At 41.8% G+C, this 21,706-nt stretch overlaps 1 protein-coding gene across 1 annotated transcript; it reads left to right on the top strand.

Annotated features, from left to right (window-relative positions):
- The first annotated feature begins 1,467 nt into the window (after nucleotides 1–1,467).
- On the top strand, nucleotides 1,468–15,381 carry polr3gla (RNA polymerase III subunit GL a). Its single transcript, XM_037535268.1, has 8 exons — nucleotides 1,468–1,671; nucleotides 3,977–4,095; nucleotides 10,907–11,036; nucleotides 11,925–11,993; nucleotides 12,134–12,190; nucleotides 12,335–12,405; nucleotides 13,968–14,096; nucleotides 14,606–15,381. Exons 2-8 carry the CDS (start codon nucleotides 3,982–3,984, stop codon nucleotides 14,690–14,692), a joined length of 657 nt encoding a protein of 218 aa, XP_037391165.1. The 5' UTR covers nucleotides 1,468–1,671; nucleotides 3,977–3,981; the 3' UTR covers nucleotides 14,693–15,381.
- Nucleotides 15,382–21,706: the final 6,325 nt, after the last annotated feature.

Genomic DNA, 21,706 nt, shown 5'->3' with positions numbered 1-21,706 from the left:
ACGTTCTCCGACAATATGAAGAATCATTTCACCGTGAAAAGAATCATTTAAGCATGAAATGGTTCTACATGCAACTTGTGGTTGTATTTACTAAAGAACCCTTGAAGAACCATGTTTTTAACAGAACATTACTCTGTGTTTAATATGTCTCAGAAAGGTGTTTTTATTATGACGATCTTTATTATTATTATTATTATTATTATTATTATTATTATTATTGTTATTATTAATGCTGAGAATTGACGTTATAGCACTGTAATAGCAACTGCTCATGATTCACCTCATCAGCACTCTATTCTATTATATATTCTATTCCATTCTATTCTATTATTAGATTAGATTAGATTAGATTAGATTAGATTAGATTAGGTAAATGTTTTATAGTCTATGTACTGAATAGAAACCTTTTTTTTAATGCTGCAATCTGATTGGCTGAAGTGGAGGAGCAGCCCTGTCAGTCAGCGGCGGTGGGCGGAGCAACCAGGCATTTAGGCAGACATGAATGTGCCTGAACTAAAATACTCTCAAAATTAAAAGCAATTACATCAGTGAAATAAGTTAGATATTAGAATTAAAATGTTTGCTTCACTATAATACTTCACCAAATTTACTAAGAACCTGTTCAACCGAAGTAAAATATATAATTAGGAGTCTAAAAATGATGCACATGTGGAGAAGCATTACATTTGTGTTCTTACTTACATTACATATCATCCCTGACTGACCGGCATGCCAGCATCCAAAACACGACTTAGGCCAGACATGCTGACCTACGCTGGACCGGAATTGGGAGTAAAAGTAGGTACCATAAAAACAACAATAGTTTCTGGCTGGTTAGCATTTTGCTAAACAACGTTTGTTAGGCTCTCTTGTCTACAGTAAAGCAGCCTGGGAGCTAAACCAACAGCACAGAAGCAATTAGACTAAAACTGATAGAAAAAAACAGCACAGACCAGCATGTGTTGGGTTTTGGGTGCTGGTATGCTGGTCAGTCTATATGACCATAGCAGCTGACCAACTAAACCAGCACCAGACCAGCATAAACCAGCACAGACCAGCATATGTTGTGCTTTGGGTGCTGGTATGCTGATCAGTCTACATGACCATAGCAGCTGACCAACTAAACCAGTACCAGACCAGCATATGTTGTGCTTTGGGTGCTGGTATGCTGGTCAGTCTACATGACCATAGCGGCTGACCAACTAAACCAGTACCAGACCAGCATATGTTGTGCTTTGGGTGCTGGTATGCTGGTCAGTCTACATGACCATAGCAGCTGACCAACTAAACCAGTACCAGACCAGCACAAACCAGCACAGACCAGCATATGTTGGGTTTTGGGTGCTGATTGCCTGATTTACCCTATGATTTTAATCAGGCAAGGCTCAGTTGCTAAAAGGGTCCTGGAGGTTCGCGGGGTGGGGGGCGAATAATGACGCAGCACGTACCGGCAGGAAGTGAGACGGAGCAGCGACACACGTGTGAAGTAAACACGGACCACGTGGTGGAGAAGCTCCAGCTGAACTTTGGGTTCTCCATGCAGTGTTTAAGGAAACGTGCGCACGCGTTGGTAAAGAGTGATCGTGGAGAAGATCCGATGAAAAGATCAGTGCAGATGAAGAAGCTGGACCGCAGTTTGTACTGAAGGCTGAGAGACCTTACCTGAGCCAGGTAAAGAAGGACACAGTTAGACTGCTGACCATGTATTTGTGCTGTGGTTCTGTTCTGAGGTCACCAGTATGGTGGTGCTTTGTTTAATAACGTCTTTAATTAAGATGCCAAAAATCTGGCATATCACTTTTAGGTTGTTTTTGAAAAGTCTCGTTATGTTTATGTTTAATAGTCCTAATAACAACATAGATACATGTTGCTAGCTACTTTATGTAAGGGTTATATATTATATTATATTATATAATTGAGCTACTCTCTGATCAAAAACCTCATATCTCCATTTTTGTTGTTTTCCTGTTTTTGACCTAATTTGAAAATGCCTGTTTCCCTTTACACTGTGTTGAAATTTCATGAAGAATTAAGATTAAGTGACCCTTATTAGTCCCACAACAGGGAAATTTCACCTCCGCATTTAACCCATCTGGGCAGTGAAACACCACATACACACTAGTGAACACACACACTCAGGGGCAGTGAGCACACTTGCCCGGAGCGGTGGGCAGCCCAATCCGCAGCGCCCGGGGAGCAGTTGGGGGTTAGGTGTCTTGATCAAGGGCACCTCAGTCATGTGCTGTCGGCTCTGGGGATCGAACCGGTAACCTTCCGGTCACGAGGCTGGTTCCCTGACCTCCAGCCCACGACTGCCCCCATGGACCAAAATAAATTATCCAAAATGACTTGGAAAAAATTCTGGTTCCATTGACTTACATTATAAGTGAAGTATGATTTTTTCTTCTCCTGTAAAGTCACCGTTCTGGAGGTACTAGATTTTGTTCCGACAGCAGCGACATGTTATAAGATAGTGGTTGGTTAGTGTAGTGGGTAACACCTCTGCCTTCTACACTGTAGACTGGGGTTCAATCCCCACCTGGGTAAACACCCTACACTATACCAATAAGAGTCCTTGGGCAAGACTCCCAACACCACCTTGGCCTTCCTGTGTAAAATGATCAAACTGTAAGTCGCTCTGGATCAGAGCGTCAGCCGAATGTCATAAATATAAATGTATAATAGTCTTCAGACGTCCCCAGACTCAGTATTGCATTAATAGAAAATTATATATACCCCTGAAAATTAAGATTAAACTGTAATTCATGTCCGTGTGCACTAAATTTATTTTTTTGAAAACAAACAGACTTAGCTTTGTTACGGCTTGATATCTGATGGGCTGGAAGTGACTAAACCTGCAGACGGCCTGTTACAGAAAGAAGAGTCGGTATTTTCCCACTCAGCACTGACGGCTTCGAACCGCTGAAGAACGTTGCAGAGCTAGTTTGTATTTAATCTGAGACAAAATATCCTGTATAGTGTTTAAATCTGGACTCTGATTTAATGTATACTACATATTTACAATTAAATCTCCATAATAAAGCTGTAATAAACGAACGTCCAGAATGTTCTAGTAAAAATAACATCCAAAATGCCTCCAGGCAGCTAAAAAAACGCTAGATATTAAATACAAGTCAATTATAATATTGACCATCATTTACTATTCAATAAACTCTTGATGTTCCCAGAGTACTTAGTGTAATATATTGGGATGTTTTGGAGATTAATATAATAAATGTGAATATTGAAAACAAACGACCGTAGCTTTATTACTGCATGATATCTGATTGTGTTGAAGTTGCAAAGCTAATTTGTGTTTAACGTGCGACAGATATACTCTGTAGTGTTTAAATCTGGACTCTGACCAGCCAGAACCGTCAGCAGAGACCATTATATTTTAGGTTCGGCCCATTTTTTGCACGGGAGTGTAACATTATATTATATATATTATATATCTGGGCTAGTTTGGGCCTAGTGGTCTGAGACCCCTGACAGTCAGATAGTAAATATTCAATCCCTCAATATCAGCATGTTTGTGATTTATGGTCAAAACCGGTTCGATTTAACCCCTAAAATGACCAGCGCCCACCAGTGGGCACGAAGTCTTATTACACATCTCTATAAACTAAGAATAGCTCAGTCAGTTTACAGTGAAGTCCCTGTAGTTTATGAATAATAAGCCTTAGTGTTTAATAAGCCTGGGGTTACAGGAGTTGTCCTTTATCCTGCTGTGGCAGTCTTTACAGTATATAATGGTTATTATATCTAGACATTAGCATGTCTTTATGTAATAGTGAAAATAGGGTTGTAATTTAAGTGTAATAGCAACATCTTTACATACATACATACATACTGCACGATGCCGTGGTGTTGTGGTCAGTAGTGAAAATGGGCTTGTAGTCAGGTCTGTTGTCCTGCTTTCAAACTGTGCCTGAAATATTTAATATTTGTTCTCCGGGTTTGTTTTTTCCTGCAGACGCCATGGCAGGTAGAGGCCGAGGACGAAGCCTCTTTACCTTTAACGTGGACTCTCTGGGTTTTGGAAGAGGAGAAGCTTTACCCGCCAGCACCCACGCCCCCTCACCACTCTACCCTGTACGGACTCGTTTGACATTTACATTTACATTACAGGCATTTGGCAGATGCTCTGATCCAGAGCGACTTACAGTTTGATCATTTTACACAGGGAGGCCAAGGTGGTGTTAGGAGTCTTGCCCAAGGACTCTTATTGGTGTAGTGTAGGGTGGTTACCCAGGCGGGGCACTGAACCCCAGCCAGAAGGCAGAGGTGTTACCCACTACACTAACCAACCACACCAGCACATCACACTAGACTAGACTAGACTAGACTAGAGTTTGACCAGCACATCACACTAGACTAGACTAGACTAGAGTATGACCAGCACATCACACTAGACTAGACTAGACTAGAGTTTGACCAGCACATCACACTAGACTAGACTAGAGTTTGACCAGCACATCACACTAGACTAGACTAGACTAGAGTTTGACCAGCACATCACACTAGACTAGACTAGACTAGACTAGAGTTTGACCAGCACATCACACTAGACTAGACTAGACTAGACTAGACTAGACTAGAGTTTGACCAGCACATCACACTAGACTAGACTAGACTAGAGTTTGACCAGCACATCACACTAGACTAGACTAGACTAGACTAGACTAGAGTTTGACCAGCACATCACACTAGACTAGACTAGACTAGAGTTTGACCAGCACATCACACTAGACTAGACTAGACTAGAGTTTGACCAGCACATCACACTAGACTAGACTAGAGTTTGACCAGCACATCACACTAGACTAGACTAGACTAGAGTTTGACCAGCACATCACACTAGACTAGACTAGACTAGACTAGAGTTTGACCAGCACATCACACTAGACTAGACTAGACTAGACTAGACTAGACTAGAGTTTGACCAGCACATCACACTAGACTAGACTAGACTAGAGTTTGACCAGCACATCACACTAGACTAGACTAGACTAGACTAGACTAGAGTTTGACCAGCACATCACACTAGACTAGACTAGACTAGAGTTTGACCAGCACATCACACTAGACTAGACTAGACTAGACTAGACTAGAGTTTGACCAGCACATCACACTAGACTAGACTAGACTAGAGTTTGACCAGCACATCACACTAGACTAGACTAGACTAGACTAGAGTTTGACCAGCACATCACACTAGACTAGACTAGACTAGAGTTTGACCAGCACATCACACTAGACTAGACTAGACTAGACTAGACTAGAGTTTGACCAGCACATCACACTAGACTAGACTAGACTAGAGTTTGACCAGCACATCACACTAGAACTACACACTCTTTCAAATATAAAGCCAGATGGGTTGCAGATACACCATCGTTCGAACATCTGGAATCACTTGTCACGTTAACAATTTCTGTCATTATATTACCAAACAACTTGAACAGCATATAAATACTATTAATATTTACCTGCAGCATTTTTTTAATCATTTGATATGTAGGTGGTTCTTTAATAGCTGTGAGCTAATCACACAATTAAAACCAAATAAGTTGTAATAAATTAACCACCATAACTAAGCTGTAATAAAATGAATGTCTAGAATGAAGTTCATATAAAATTAATATCCTGACTTAATGTATAACACATATTTAGAGTGAAACTACCATAATAAAGCTGTAATAAATGAATGTCCAGAATGAAGTTCTGATAAAATTAATATCCAAAATGCCTCCAGGCAGGTAACTAAATGCTAGATATGAAATACAAGGCAATTATAATATTCACTGTCATTTACTATTCAGTAATCGCTTGATGTCCCCAGAGTACTTGGTATACTATATGGGTATATTTAGGAAATTGATATAATTATTATTGTACTGAGTAAAATATGTAAAAGTATATTTTAGTCCAGTTTATAATATTTAAGTCTGCATTGTATAAGTGAAGAGATTCAAAATGATCACATTATAAACCACTTTCGAAAATGCAGTTTTTTCCGTGATATACGTCGTTTATGGGCCTTACACATAAAATATCAACGAGTGCGTTTACAGGCACTTAATAGTCCAATAACTGCAGAGAATTAGATTTTATCAGTAATCTGATCAACGCATTTACACTTGAGTAATCAGACATTTTACCTGAAAATATAAACGGACTACATCATCTAGAAGATGAAGAATATTTCAGTCCTTCATTTTGCTAAACATGTATTTGGTTTAAGCTGTTCACTTGTTTCCGCCGTCTGTTTTCACACATGCTCAGACTGAGGAACACGAAAGAAATCAGAGTGAGAGCTCACAGCACTGAGAGATCTGATTACTGAGCTCAAATCCAGCCTCTTTATCAGATTTATCAGATTTCTAGACCTCACTCTGCTCTGAGAAATCAGAGTGAGAGCTCACAGCACTGAGAGATCTGATTACTGAGCTCAAATCCAGCCTCTTTATCAGATTTATCAGATTTCCAGACCTCACTCTGATCTGAGAAATCAGAGTGAGAGCTCACAGCACTGAGAGATCTGATTACTGAGCTCAAATCCAGCCTCTTTATCAGATTTATCAGATTTCCAGACCTCACTCTGATCTGAGAAATCAGAGTGAGAGCTCACAGCACTGAGAGATCTGATTACTGAGCTCAAATCCAGCCTCTTTATCAGATTTATCAGATTTCCAGACCTCTCTCTGATCTGAGAAATCAGAGTGAGAGCTCACAGCACTGAGAGATCTGATTACTGAGCTCAAATCCAGCATCTTTATCAGATTTATCAGATTTCCAGACCTCTCTCTGATCTGAGAAATCAGAGTGAGAGCTCACAGCACTGAGAGATCTGATTACTGAGCTCAAATCCAGCCTCTTTATCAGATTTATCAGATTTCCAGACCTCACTCTGATCTGAGAAATCCGAGTGAGAGCTCACAGCACTGAGAGATCTGATTACTGAGCTCAAATCCAGCCTCTTTATCAGATTTATCAGATTTCCAGACCTCACTCTGATCTGAGAAATCCGAGTGAGAGCTCACAGCACTGAGAGATCTGATTACTGAGCTCAAATCCAGCCTCTTTATCAGATTTATCAGATTTCCAGACCTCACTCTGATCTGAGAAATCAGAGTGAGAGCTCACAGCACTGAGAGATCTGATTACTGAGCTCAAATCCAGCCTCTTTATCAGATTTATCAGATTTCCAGACCTCACTCTGATCTGAGAAATCAGAGTGAGAGCTCACAGCACTGAGAGATCTGATTACTGAGCTCAAATCCAGCCTCTTTATCAGGTTTATCAGATTTCCAGACCTCACTCTGATCTGAGAAATCAGAGTGAGAGCTCACAGCACTGAGAGATCTGATTACTGAGCTCAAATCCAGCCTCTTTATCAGGTTTATCAGATTTCCAGACCTCACTCTGATCTGAGAAATCAGAGTGAGAGCTCACAGCACTGAGAGATCTGATTACTGAGCTCAAATCCAGCCTCTTTATCAGGTTTATCAGATTTCAAGACCTCACTCTGATCTGAGAAATCAGAGTGGGAGCTCACAGCACTGAGAGATCTGATTACTGAGCTCAAATCCAGCCTCTTTATCAGGTTTATCAGATTTCCAGACCTCACTCTGATCTGAGAAATCAGAGTGAGAGCTCACAGCACTGAGAGATCTGATTACTGAGCTCAAATCCAGCCTCTTTATCAGATTTATCAGATTTCTAGACCTCACTCTGATCTGAGAAATCAGAGTGAGAGCTCACAGCACTGAGAGATCTGATTACTGAGCTCAAATCCAGCCTCTTTATCAGGTTTATCAGATTTCCAGACCTCACTCTGATCTGAGAAGTCAGAGTGAGAGCTCACAGCACTGAGAGATCTGATTACTGGGCTCAAATCCAGCCTCTTTATCAGATTTTTCAGATTTCCAGACCTCACTCTGATCTGAGAAGTCAGAGTGGGAGCTCACAGCACTGAGAGACCTGATTACTGAGCTCAAATCCAGCCTCTTTATCAGATTTATCAGATTTCCAGACCTCACTCTGATCTGAGAAGTCAGAGTGGGAGCTCACAGCACTGAGAGATCTGATTACTGAGCTCAAATCCAGCCTCTTTATCAGATTTATCAGATTTCCAGACCTCACTCTGATCTGAGAAATCAGAGTGAGAGCTCACAGCACTGAGAGATCTGATTACTGGGCTCAAATCCAGCCTCTTTATCAGATTTATCAGATTTCCAGACCTCACTCTGATCTGAGAAGTCAGAGTGGGAGCTCACAGCACTGAGAGATCTGATTACTGAGCTCAAATCCAGCCTCTTTATCAGATTTATCAGATTTCCAGACCTCACTCTGATCTGAGAAATCAGAGTGAGAGCTCACAGCACTGAGAGATCTGATTACTGAGCTCAAATCCAGCCTCTTTATCAGGTTTATCAGATTTCCAGACCTCACTCTGCTCTGAGAAATCCGAGTGAGAGCTCACAGCACTGAGAGATCTGATTACTGAGCTCAAATCCAGCCTCTTTATCAGGTTTATCAGATTTCCAGACCTCACTCTGATCTGAGAAGTCAGAGTGGGAGCTCACAGCACTGAGAGATCTGATTACTGAGCTCAAATCCAGCCTCTTTATCAGATTTATCAGATTTCCAGACCTCACTCTGATCTGAGAAATCAGAGTGAGAGCTCACAGCACTGAGAGATCTGATTACTGAGCTCAAATCCAGCCTCTTTATCAGATTTATCAGATTTCCAGACCTCACTCTGATCTGAGAAATCAGAGTGAGAGCTCACAGCACTGAGAGATCTGATTACTGAGCTCAAATCCAGCCTCTTTATCAGATTTATCAGATTTCCAGACCTCACTCTGATCTGAGAAATCAGAGTGAGAGCTCACAGCACTGAGAGATCTGATTACTGAGCTCAAATCCAGCCTCTTTATCAGATTTATCAGATTTCCAGACCTCACTCTGATCTGAGAAATCAGAGTGAGAGCTCACAGCACTGAGAGATCTGATTACTGAGCTCAAATCCAGCCTCTTTATCAGGTTTATCAGATTTCCAGACCTCACTCTGATCTGAGAAATCAGAGTGAGAGCTCACAGCACTGAGAGATCTGATTACTGAGCTCAAATCCAGCCTCTTTATCAGATTTATCAGATTTCTAGACCTCACTCTGATCTGAGAAATCAGAGTGAGAGCTCACAGCACTGAGAGATCTGATTACTGAGCTCAAATCCAGCCTCTTTATCAGGTTTATCAGATTTCCAGACCTCACTCTGATCTGAGAAGTCAGAGTGAGAGCTCACAGCACTGAGAGATCTGATTACTGGGCTCAAATCCAGCCTCTTTATCAGATTTTTCAGATTTCCAGACCTCACTCTGATCTGAGAAGTCAGAGTGGGAGCTCACAGCACTGAGAGACCTGATTACTGAGCTCAAATCCAGCCTCTTTATCAGATTTATCAGATTTCCAGACCTCACTCTGATCTGAGAAGTCAGAGTGGGAGCTCACAGCACTGAGAGATCTGATTACTGAGCTCAAATCCAGCCTCTTTATCAGATTTATCAGATTTCCAGACCTCACTCTGATCTGAGAAATCAGAGTGAGAGCTCACAGCACTGAGAGATCTGATTACTGGGCTCAAATCCAGCCTCTTTATCAGATTTATCAGATTTCCAGACCTCACTCTGATCTGAGAAGTCAGAGTGGGAGCTCACAGCACTGAGAGATCTGATTACTGAGCTCAAATCCAGCCTCTTTATCAGATTTATCAGATTTCCAGACCTCACTCTGATCTGAGAAATCAGAGTGAGAGCTCACAGCACTGAGAGATCTGATTACTGAGCTCAAATCCAGCCTCTTTATCAGGTTTATCAGATTTCCAGACCTCACTCTGCTCTGAGAAATCCGAGTGAGAGCTCACAGCACTGAGAGATCTGATTACTGAGCTCAAATCCAGCCTCTTTATCAGGTTTATCAGATTTCCAGACCTCACTCTGATCTGAGAAGTCAGAGTGGGAGCTCACAGCACTGAGAGATCTGATTACTGAGCTCAAATCCAGCCTCTTTATCAGATTTATCAGATTTCCAGACCTCACTCTGATCTGAGAAATCAGAGTGAGAGCTCACAGCACTGAGAGATCTGATTACTGAGCTCAAATCCAGCCTCTTTATCAGATTTATCAGATTTCCAGACCTCACTCTGATCTGAGAAATCAGAGTGAGAGCTCACAGCACTGAGAGATCTGATTACTGAGCTCAAATCCAGCCTCTTTATCAGATTTATCAGATTTCCAGACCTCACTCTGATCTGAGAAATCAGAGTGAGAGCTCACAGCACTGAGAGATCTGATTACTGAGCTCAAATCCAGCCTCTTTATCAGATTTATCAGATTTCCAGACCTCACTCTGATCTGAGAAATCAGAGTGAGAGCTCACAGCACTGAGAGATCTGATTACTGAGCTCAAATCCAGCCTCTTTATCAGATTTATCAGATTTCTAGACCTCACTCTGCTCTGAGAAATCAGAGTGGGCTGTTTACACGACCATTTGAATAATCAGACATCTGCAGAACCCTCATAATGATCTGATTGTTGAGTGCCTGTGAACAAACTCACTGTTATATTATGATTCATAACACTTTTATTAGAGGAATTAAAATGTGCTTTCCAGTAACATCAGCTTCTTTTCCAAAACATGTAATATTCAACGCTGTTACAAACAGATCTGCAGCGTTTTGGACTGAAACTCTCTGAGCGATTAATGCATATGAAAGAACTACAGGCAGTGACATGGTGAGGACCTCCGGACTTCTGACCAGTGCTAACAGTGCTCTGTGTCCAGCTGTGGCTGATGTCTGCATGTCTCAGTGTCTGAGCTGTATTGTCTTCGTTCTCAGCCGATGCAGTTCAGGCCGGTTCCGCTGCACACGGGCGAGGAGGTGGACTACATGCTGGCTCTTAAACAGGAGCTCAGAGCCTCCAGCAAGAACCTGCCGTTCTTCATCCGCGCAGCCCGAGCAAAGAAAGGTGAGGAGCAGCTCTGAGAGGCGCTAACGGTCGTATGTAAATCCAACCTGTTGTTCTTGGTAACGAGTGAGCAGTTCAGTGCCTAAAGGCTTTTTCTGCAGTCCTTTCTGTTGTGGTGCTGGACACACTGAGGGTCGGGCCGTCTCTCTTCATTGACTGAACGGCTGTGCGTTTGCATTTAAATGCTGTAGGATTCCTTTTCTTAATGGTTGCCAGATGGTTCTTCACTCTAAGGATCCAGATTTCAGTTCTTCTGTCTCGCTGTGGTGTTGATAAAATCCAAATATATCGTGGTATTAATAAAGTTCATTAGCGCATGCTTGCTTACTAGATACACCCATTCTGACCACCTCGTCGTTTCTCCGCTCACTGTCCACTTTATCAGCTCCACTTACTGTATAGCTGCACTCTGTAGTTCTACAGTTACAGACTGTAGTCCATCTGTTTCTCTGATACTCTGTTACCCTGTTCTTCAGTGGTCAGGACCCCCATGGACCCTCACAGAGCAGGTAATGTTTGAGTGGTGGATCATTCTCAGCACTGCAGTAACATGGTGGTGGTGTTAGTGTGTGTTGCGCTGGTACGAGTGGATCAGACACTGATGGGATTGTTTTGTTCTCCTTCTTCTCTCAACATGAAACAGTCTGGAGTCCTCTATTGTTTTAGTGTGCTGAAAAAATAGGAAATTTAAAAGTCCATTTGCATAATTGCATTATGCTGCTGAAAAACGTTGATCACATCAGATACTTGGGGCAATTCTGTTTGATGCCCCACCCTTTCAATAAAATCTTGTCTGTTAAAGGTGTCGGATTTCTATTTTTGTTCAGTATATTTTCAACATCCTTGGTTTCAATGATCCTTTAAGTTGGACTTGATTGTTTGTTGCAGATGTGGACCGTTACTCCGATAAATACCAAACAGGAGAACCGAAGAACAGCAGCATAGAATGGAGCCCAGGTGAGTCGCTACAAGGACATTAGCAGTAATAATTATGGAAGCGGCTGCTGATCGTATAGCTTTACTTTAGGCAGACGTTTTTAAGCAGCGTATAAAAATGAATGAATGTGTAAACAGTTATTTGTCTGTGTTTCGTTCAGATTGGAGTCGGCTGCCGAAAGAGTTATGCATCAAGGTGCAGAAGCCCCGCAAAGGAAGTGAGTAGATTAAATTCCATGTAAACTGTTGAGCTCAATATGTCTGGTTAAGTTATAATAAGTATAAAGAGTTGCTAAAACTGTACATAAGAGTCTTAGCTCATCATAGTTTTGCGATTTTTGTTTTTGTTCATCTGTCTGCAGAGGTCAGGCCAACAGCGAAGCCTAAAATAAAACCTCCTGCTGGTAAAAAAGAACTCATCCAAAAACTAGAGGTAAAATATCATATCTCTCATCTCTGTATCTATATTATAATTAAGTGTGTAATTGTGTAAAGTGTGTAACTTGGTATAGAAGCTTTGGCACAGCTGGGGCTCACACATGTATCCCAGCCAAGGTGTTCCCCAGGGATCAGTCCTCAGCCCTCTCCTTTTCATCGTCTACATGTTGCCCCACAGCCAGACCATTTGACGCGTAGTCTTCGTTTTCACTGCTGTGCTGATGATACTCAGATCTTTGCAAGTGCAAAAGCTACCAGTACCCTGCCCCCCACCCTAACATCTATTCAATATCCTCACCTGCTGTCCTAATATCTATTTAGTATACTCAGCCCTGACCTGATATTCTCTATTCAAGATCTTGTAAACAAATGTTTTGATATTAAACCCTAAAAAAACTGACGTTTTTAGTCGAGATTCAAAGTATCAGTCAGTTCCAGCAGTGTGACTGCTCTTCAGTAGTTTGGACTTTTTTTAACCCTACTTTCTTTTGAAGCCCACATTAGGGAGCTGGTCAAAATCCACTTCTGTAATATTGCATGTCTTCACCCAATGCGACCATGAAAGATGCAGAAACTGGTCCAGGCCTTCGTATCGTCTAGACTATTGCAACTCTCTTTCCTTTGGTATTCGTGATGAAACACTCCTTTCTTCAGTATCCCCAAATTTCAGAGTTATTAGAATTCTTTCTCTTTATAAAAAAATCATTTGAATTCTCAGTTACTCCAGTTTAAACTCCTCCTGGGTGCATACACATCTCTACACCAGGCATATCAAACTGGGGACGTTCCAGGCCAAAGTGCAGTGGAGATCAGCGTTTAGTCTCATCTAACGCTCTGAATGAGATTTATGAAGGCCTTGCTAATTAGCCGATGAGCTGAATCAGGTGTGTTTAACGAGACAGTGTGCAGAAGTCTGCAGTGTTTTGGCCCGAGAGGACTGGAGCTCTACACGGTCCAACACCGCCTTGTTTAGCAAAGCTCCTGCACCCCTACTGCCCTGCCCAGTTCTTCTGATGCTGGACCTCTGTCTGTCCAAAAGGTCTCAGCTCTGCTCTTTCCTCACCTCCTTCAAAGCCCAGCTTCAGACCTTCTCGATACTTTCATTCTCCTCACTGTTCTTCAGTATTTTTGCTAATGTTCGGTTGATTTTAAAAATATGTGATGATGATTTTTCTTTTTGTACTTTGTCTTTTTATTTTTAAGATTAAGTGACCCTTATTAGTCCCATTACATCCTCATTGAACCCATCCGTGTAGTACCACATACACTCTAGTGAGCACACACACACACTAGGGGGCAGTGAGTGCCCGGAGCGGTGGGCAGCCCAATCCACGGCGCACGGGGAGCAGTTGGGGGTTGGGTGTCTTGCTCAAGGACACTTCAGTCATGTGCCGTCAGCTCTGGGGAACGAACCGGCGACCTTCCGGTCACGAGGCTGGTTCCCTAACCTCCAGCCCACGACTGCCCCAGTTACTGTTATTATTATTATTATATCCTGCAAAGCTTTATGAAATGAAAATTTATCATCGGTATCATTTGGAAATCTTAATTTAACAGACCCTGGAAAAGAAGGAGGAGGAACACAATTCTGAGGATGAAGAAGATGAAGAGAAAAAGAAGAAAACAGGAGAGGAAGAAGGAGAGTCTGAAGCAGGGGAAGAATATGATGAAGAAGAATTTGAGGAGGTAAGTTTGGAGAGACTTGGCTTCTTTTTTTTTACTGTTGATACTGTTGGCTTCCCACCTTTAAAGCACAGTCAAGACTAGTCTTGTTGGTCTTGACAAGTGAGTCTGCATAACAGTGAAGATTTAGACCATGATGGCATATTATAGAGCCAAGCGGCGGCATGTATGTGGTAAAGAGAAGTGTGCCTAAAATTGAGCCCTGTGGGACACCTTTGTGATTCTGATATGATTTATGAGTCTCAGTGGCTACATACAGTGTTTCACTAAGGTTACATAATAGAAACACAGTACTCTTTGGTTATGACATATTGCATGAAATGACTTAACAACTCTCATGGTTTGAGATACATTTATAATAGTAATCAGCTTGAATGTCCCTTGTGTGGATGTTTCGTATTTACTCCGACCATGCATGAAAATGTACTACTTTTCGTATCTGACTGTAATTATATTTTTCATCTATTTTAAATGCCTCTTTCCCAAAAAAACTGCTGCACTGTGTGTTTCAGGAGACAGACTACATCATGTCTTACTTTGACAATGGTGAAGACTTTGGAGGAGGTAGTGATGACAATATGGATGAAGCCACCTACTGAAAACCTCCTAGAGAACATTTTATTTATTCCCCATCTCTTACACAGGACATGTTTGTGAACTGAACCGAGCGATAAGCTGTTCTTGCTGCTGTACTGTTTAGTAAACAGGTTTCGGGACCTGAACACTCAATGCTGCCTTTAGCTTTATGGCTGCCAAAAACCAGTGCTGCTGTGACATTGCTGCTATTTTATTGATACTAAGTGATTTTAATGCAGTCTAATTACATGACGTACACAGCACGAGACACCTAACTCAAGCTCTATGGCTGTTTTTGCTGAACTGGCAGTGTTTGGCCGCTTGAAACCTTGAAAAGAGGACTTCACATCAGGGACCTGTAATTTGATGTGTAGTTCAAATTGTTTTTGAAGGGAGGAGCTTGCAGACAATCTTTGGCAACACGCATTTTTCTGTAGTGATATAATTGAATAAGCTTGAAGTGCTAACCTGTAATTTGACTTGTCTGGGTGGAAGAAGATAAAGAGCTTTACCAACAGTCACTACATAAACCATCCAGCAGGGGGCGCACTGTGCCTGACTAATAGAGGTCTAATAGAGGTATAAACTTTGGAGTGGATTTGTTTGTTGGAATATTTTACTGGTCTGATGAAGGAGTCTGGTTACTTCATTCGTTCCACACATCAATGCCTGTGCCATAATAAACTGCATTTGTTTTAATGCACTGAATATGTGTTCATTTGCGTGTAGTAGTTACTATATTGCAACAACATTTTAACACCTTAAACTTCACCTGTCTGTGGTTCTTGACTCTCTTAACTTACATATTGTTGCTGTATTTCCATTTTTTTTTCACTTTATGTTTCTCCATCATTTGAACACAGCAGCTGTTCTTTGCGTTATGTGAAAATGTCATAATGAACGCCTGGACAGAAATGCTCCAAAATTACGGAATAAAATAGCTTCATATGAACTTCCCTTAGATCTTAAGTAAGGTTTTTTCTTCTTTTATTGGACAGTGGTAATATGCAGTTTCATAGTACTTGGCGAAAATCTCATAGAAGCCTCTGAATATTTCATAAAAGGTATTTAACAATTCAAAGTAGATACTGAACAATCCACAGTAGTTGCTGGATAAAGTACTGAATAATTCATATTAGACACTAAATGATTCATAATAGTTAAATAATTCATAGTGGTTGTTGAATAATTCATAATATTGGAAGATAAATGCTTAATAGATAGTGTATTATTCAGCAAGCAAAATTTATTTATATAGCGCTTTTTACAACAGGTGTTGTCACAAAGCAGCTTTACAGGACAATTCAGTGTATTATAGTAAACATTCGTTATAACTGGAGCACTATATGGAATCCTATTATAGGTATATATAGTGAATAGGCCAATTTCAGACAAAGTCCAAAATAGTGCACTATACAGTGGATAGGCCAGTTTCAGACTCAGCCCAAAATAGTGCACTATACAGTGAATAGGCCAGTTTCAGACTCAGCCCAAAATAGTGCACTATACAGTGAATAGGCCAGTTTCAGACTCAGCCCAAAATAGTGCACTATACAGTGAATAGGCCAGTTTCAGACTCAGCCCAAAATAGTGCACTATACAGTGAATAGGCCAGTTTCAGACTCAGCCCAAAATAGTGCACTATACAGTGAATAGGCCAGTTTCAGACTCAGCCCAAAATAGTGCACTATACAGTGAATAGGCCAGTTTCAGACTCAGCCCAAAATAGTGCACTATACAGTGAATAGGCCAGTTTCAGACACGGCCCAAAATAGTGCACTATACAGTGAATAGGCCAGTTTCAGACTCAGCCCAAAATAGTGCACTATACAGTGAATAGGCCAGTTTCAGACTCAGCCCAAAATAGTGCACTATACAGTGAATAGGCCAGTTTCAGACACAGTCCAAAATAGTGCACTATACAGTGAATAGGCCAGTTTCAGACTCAGCCCAAAATAGTGCACTATACAGTGAATAGGCCAGTTTCAGACACAGCCCAAAATAGTGCACTATACAGTGAACAGGCCAGTTTCAGACTCAGCCCAAAATAGTGCACTATACAGTGAATAGGCCAGTTTCAGACACGGCCCAAAATAGTGCACTATATAGTGAATAGGTCAGTTTCAGACACAGCCCAAAATAGTGCACTATACAGTGAATAGGCCAGTTTCAGACACAGCCCAAAATAGTGCACTATACAGTGAATAGGCCAGTTTCAGACTCAGCCCAAAATAGTGCACTATACAGTGAATAGGCCAGTTTCAGACTCAGCCCAAAATAGTGCACTATACAGTGAATAGGCCAGTTTCAGACTCAGCCCAAAATAGTGCACTATACAGTGAATAGGCCAGTTTCAGACTCAGCCCAAAATAGTGCACTATACAGTGAATAGGCCAGTTTCAGACTCAGCCCAAAATAGTGCACTATACAGTGAATAGGCCAGTTTCAGACACAGCCCAAAATAGTGCACTATACAGTGAATAGGCCAGTTTCAGACTCAGCCCAAAATAGTGCACTATACAGTGAATAGGCCAGTTTCAGACACAGCCCAAAATAGTGCACTATACAGTGAATAGGCCAGTTTCAGACACAGTCCAAAATAGTGCACTATACAGTGAATAGGCCAGTTTCAGACTCAGCCCAAAATAGTGCACTATACAGTGAATAGGCCAGTTTCAGACTCAGCCCAAAATAGTGCACTATACAGTGAATAGGCCAGTTTCAGACTCAGCCCAAAATAGTGCACTATACAGTGAATAGGCCAGTTTCAGACTCAGCCCAAAATAGTGCACTATACAGTGAATAGGCCAGTTTCAGACACAGCCCAAAATAGTGCACTATACAGTGAATAGGCCAGTTTCAGACTCAGCCCAAAATAGTGCACTATACAGTGAATAGGCCAGTTTCAGACTCAGCCCAAAATAGTGCACTATACAGTGACTAGGCCAGTTTCAGACTCAGCCCAAAATAGTGCACTATACAGTGAATAGGCCAGTTTCAGACTCAGCCCAAAATAGTGCACTATACAGTGAATAGGCCAGTTTCAGACTCAGCCCAAAATAGTGCACTATACAGTGAATAGGCCAGTTTCAGACTCAGCCCAAAATAGTGCACTATACAGTGAATAGGCCAGTTTCAGACACGGCCCAAAATAGTGCACTATACAGTGAATAGGCCAGTTTCAGACTCAGCCCAAAATAGTGCACTATACAGTGAATAGGCCAGTTTCAGACTCAGCCCAAAATAGTGCACTATACAGTGAATAGGCCAGTTTCAGACACAGTCCAAAATAGTGCACTATACAGTGAATAGGCCAGTTTCAGACTCAGCCCAAAATAGTGCACTATACAGTGAATAGGCCAGTTTCAGACACAGCCCAAAATAGTGCACTATACAGTGAACAGGCCAGTTTCAGACTCAGCCCAAAATAGTGCACTATACAGTGAATAGGCCAGTTTCAGACACGGCCCAAAATAGTGCACTATATAGTGAATAGGTCAGTTTCAGACACAGCCCAAAATAGTGCACTATACAGTGAATAGGCCAGTTTCAGACACAGCCCAAAATAGTGCACTATACAGTGAATAGGCCAGTTTCAGACACAGCCCAAAATAGTGCACTATACAGTGAATAGGCCAGTTTCAGACACAGCCCAAAATAGTGCACTATACAGTGAATAGGCCAGTTTCAGACTCAGCCCAAAATAGTGCACTATACAGTGAATAGGCCAGTTTCAGACTCAGCCCAAAATAGTGCACTATACAGTGAATAGGCCAGTTTCAGACTCAGCCCAAAATAGTGCACTATACAGTGAATAGGCCAGTTTCAGACTCAGCCCAAAATAGTGCACTATACAGTGAATAGGCCAGTTTCAGACACGGCCCAAAATAGTGCACTATACAGTGAATAGGCCAGTTTCAGACTCAGCCCAAAATAGTGCACTATACAGTGAATAGGCCAGTTTCAGACTCAGCCCAAAATAGTGCACTATACAGTGAATAGGCCAGTTTCAGACACAGTCCAAAATAGTGCACTATACAGTGAATAGGCCAGTTTCAGACTCAGCCCAAAATAGTGCACTATACAGTGAATAGGCCAGTTTCAGACACAGCCCAAAATAGTGCACTATACAGTGAACAGGCCAGTTTCAGACTCAGCCCAAAATAGTGCACTATACAGTGAATAGGCCAGTTTCAGACACGGCCCAAAATAGTGCACTATATAGTGAATAGGTCAGTTTCAGACACAGCCCAAAATAGTGCACTATACAGTGAATAGGCCAGTTTCAGACACAGCCCAAAATAGTGCACTATACAGTGAATAGGCCAGTTTCAGACTCAGCCCAAAATAGTGCACTATACAGTGAATAGGCCAGTTTCAGACTCAGCCCAAAATAGTGCACTATACAGTGAATAGGCCAGTTTCAGACTCAGCCCAAAATAGTGCACTATACAGTGAATAGGCCAGTTTCAGACTCAGCCCAAAATAGTGCACTATACAGTGAATAGGCCAGTTTCAGACACAGCCCAAAATAGTGCACTATACAGTGAATAGGCCAGTTTCAGACACAGCCCAAAATAGTGCACTATACAGTGAATAGGCCAGTTTCAGACTCAGCCCAAAATAGTGCACTATACAGTGAATAGGCCAGTTTCAGACACAGCCCAAAATAGTGCACTATACAGTGAATAGGCCAGTTTCAGACACAGTCCAAAATAGTGCACTATACAGTGAATAGGCCAGTTTCAGACTCAGCCCAAAATAGTGCACTATACAGTGAATAGGCCAGTTTCAGACTCAGCCCAAAATAGTGCACTATACAGTGAATAGGCCAGTTTCAGACACAGCCCAAAATAGTGCACTATACAGTGAATAGGCCAGTTTCAGACTCAGCCCAAAATAGTGCACTATACAGTGAATAGGCCAGTTTCAGACACAGCCCAAAATAGTGCACTATACAGTGAATAGGCCAGTTTCAGACTCAGCCCAAAATAGTGCACTATACAGTGAATAGGCCAGTTTCAGACTCAGCCCAAAATAGTGCACTATACAGTGACTAGGCCAGTTTCAGACTCAGCCCAAAATAGTGCACTATACAGTGAATAGGCCAGTTTCAGACTCAGCCCAAAATAGTGCACTATACAGTGAATAGGCCAGTTTCAGACTCAGCCCAAAATAGTGCACTATACAGTGAATAGGCCAGTTTCAGACTCAGCCCAAAATAGTGCACTATACAGTGAATAGGCCAGTTTCAGACACGGCCCAAAATAGTGCACTATACAGTGAATAGGCCAGTTTCAGACTCAGCCCAAAATAGTGCACTATACAGTGAATAGGCCAGTTTCAGACTCAGCCCAAAATAGTGCACTATACAGTGAATAGGCCAGTTTCAGACACAGTCCAAAATAGTGCACTATACAGTGAATAGGCCAGTTTCAGACTCAGCCCAAAATAGTGCACTATACAGTGAATAGGCCAGTTTCAGACACAGCCCAAAATAGTGCACTATACAGTGAACAGGCCAGTTTCAGACTCAGCCCAAAATAGTGCACTATACAGTGAATAGGCCAGTTTCAGACACGGCCCAAAATAGTGCACTATATAGTGAATAGGTCAGTTTCAGACACAGCCCAAAATAGTGCACTATACAGTGAATAGGCCAGTTTCAGACACAGCCCAAAATAGTGCACTATACAGTGAATAGGCCAGTTTCAGACACAGTCCAAAATAGTGCACTATACAGTGAATAGGCCAGTTTCAGACACAGCCCAAAATAGTGCACTATACAGTGAATAGGCCAGTTTCAGACTCAGCCCAAAATAGTGCACTATACAGTGAATAGGCCAGTTTCAGACTCAGCCCAAAATAGTGCACTATACAGTGAATAGGCCAGTTTCAGACACAGCCCAAAATAGTGCACTATACAGTGAATAGGCCAGTTTCAGACTCAGCCCAAAATAGTGCACTATACAGTGAATAGGCCAGTTTCAGACACAGTCCAAAATAGTGCACTATACAGTGGATGGGCCAGTTTCAGACACAGTCCAAAATAGTGCACTATACAGTGAATAGGCCAGTTTCAGACTCAGCCCAAAATAGTGCACTATACAGTGAATAGGCCAGTTTCAGACTCAGCCCAAAATAGTGCACTATACAGTGAATAGGCCAGTTTCAGACTCAGCCCAAAATAGTGCACTATACAGTGAATAGGCCAGTTTCAGACACAGCCCAAAATAGTGCACTATACAGTGAATAGGCCAGTTTCAGACTCAGCGCAAAATAGTGCACTATACAGTGAATAGGCCAGTTTCAGACACAGCCCAAAATAGTGCACTATACAGTGAATAGGCCAGTTTCAGACTCAGCCCAAAATAGTGCACTATACAGTGAATAGGCCAGTTTCAGACACAGCCCAAAATAGTGCACTATACAGTGAATAGGCCAGTTTCAGACTCAGCCCAAAATAGTGCACTATACAGTGAATAGGCCAGTTTCAGACTCAGCCCAAAATAGTGCACTATACAGTGAATAGGCCAGTTTCAGACTCAGCCCAAAATAGTGCACTATACAGTGAATAGGCCAGTTTCAGACTCAGCCCAAAATAGTGCACTATACAGTGAATAGGCCAGTTTCAGACTCAGCCCAAAATAGTGCACTATACAGTGAATAGGCCAGTTTCAGACACAGCCCAAAATAGTGCACTATACAGTGAATAGGCCAGTTTCAGACTCAGCCCAAAATAGTGCACTATACAGTGAATAGGCCAGTTTCAGACACAGCCCAAAATAGTGCACTATACAGTGAATAGGCCAGTTTCAGACACAGTCCAAAATAGTGCACTATACAGTGAATAGGCCAGTTTCAGACTCAGCCCAAAATAGTGCACTATACAGTGAATAGGCCAGTTTCAGACTCAGCCCAAAATAGTGCACTATACAGTGAATAGGCCAGTTTCAGACTCAGCCCAAAATAGTGCACTATACAGTGAATAGGCCAGTTTCAGACTCAGCCCAAAATAGTGCACTATACAGTGAATA

Source organism: Pygocentrus nattereri, chromosome 27 (assembly GCF_015220715.1).
Source record: "Pygocentrus nattereri isolate fPygNat1 chromosome 27, fPygNat1.pri, whole genome shotgun sequence".
NCBI lineage: Eukaryota > Metazoa > Chordata > Actinopteri > Characiformes > Serrasalmidae > Pygocentrus > Pygocentrus nattereri.
The sequence above is the reverse complement of the archived record's forward strand: the minus strand, read 5'-3'. Positions and strand labels throughout refer to the sequence as shown.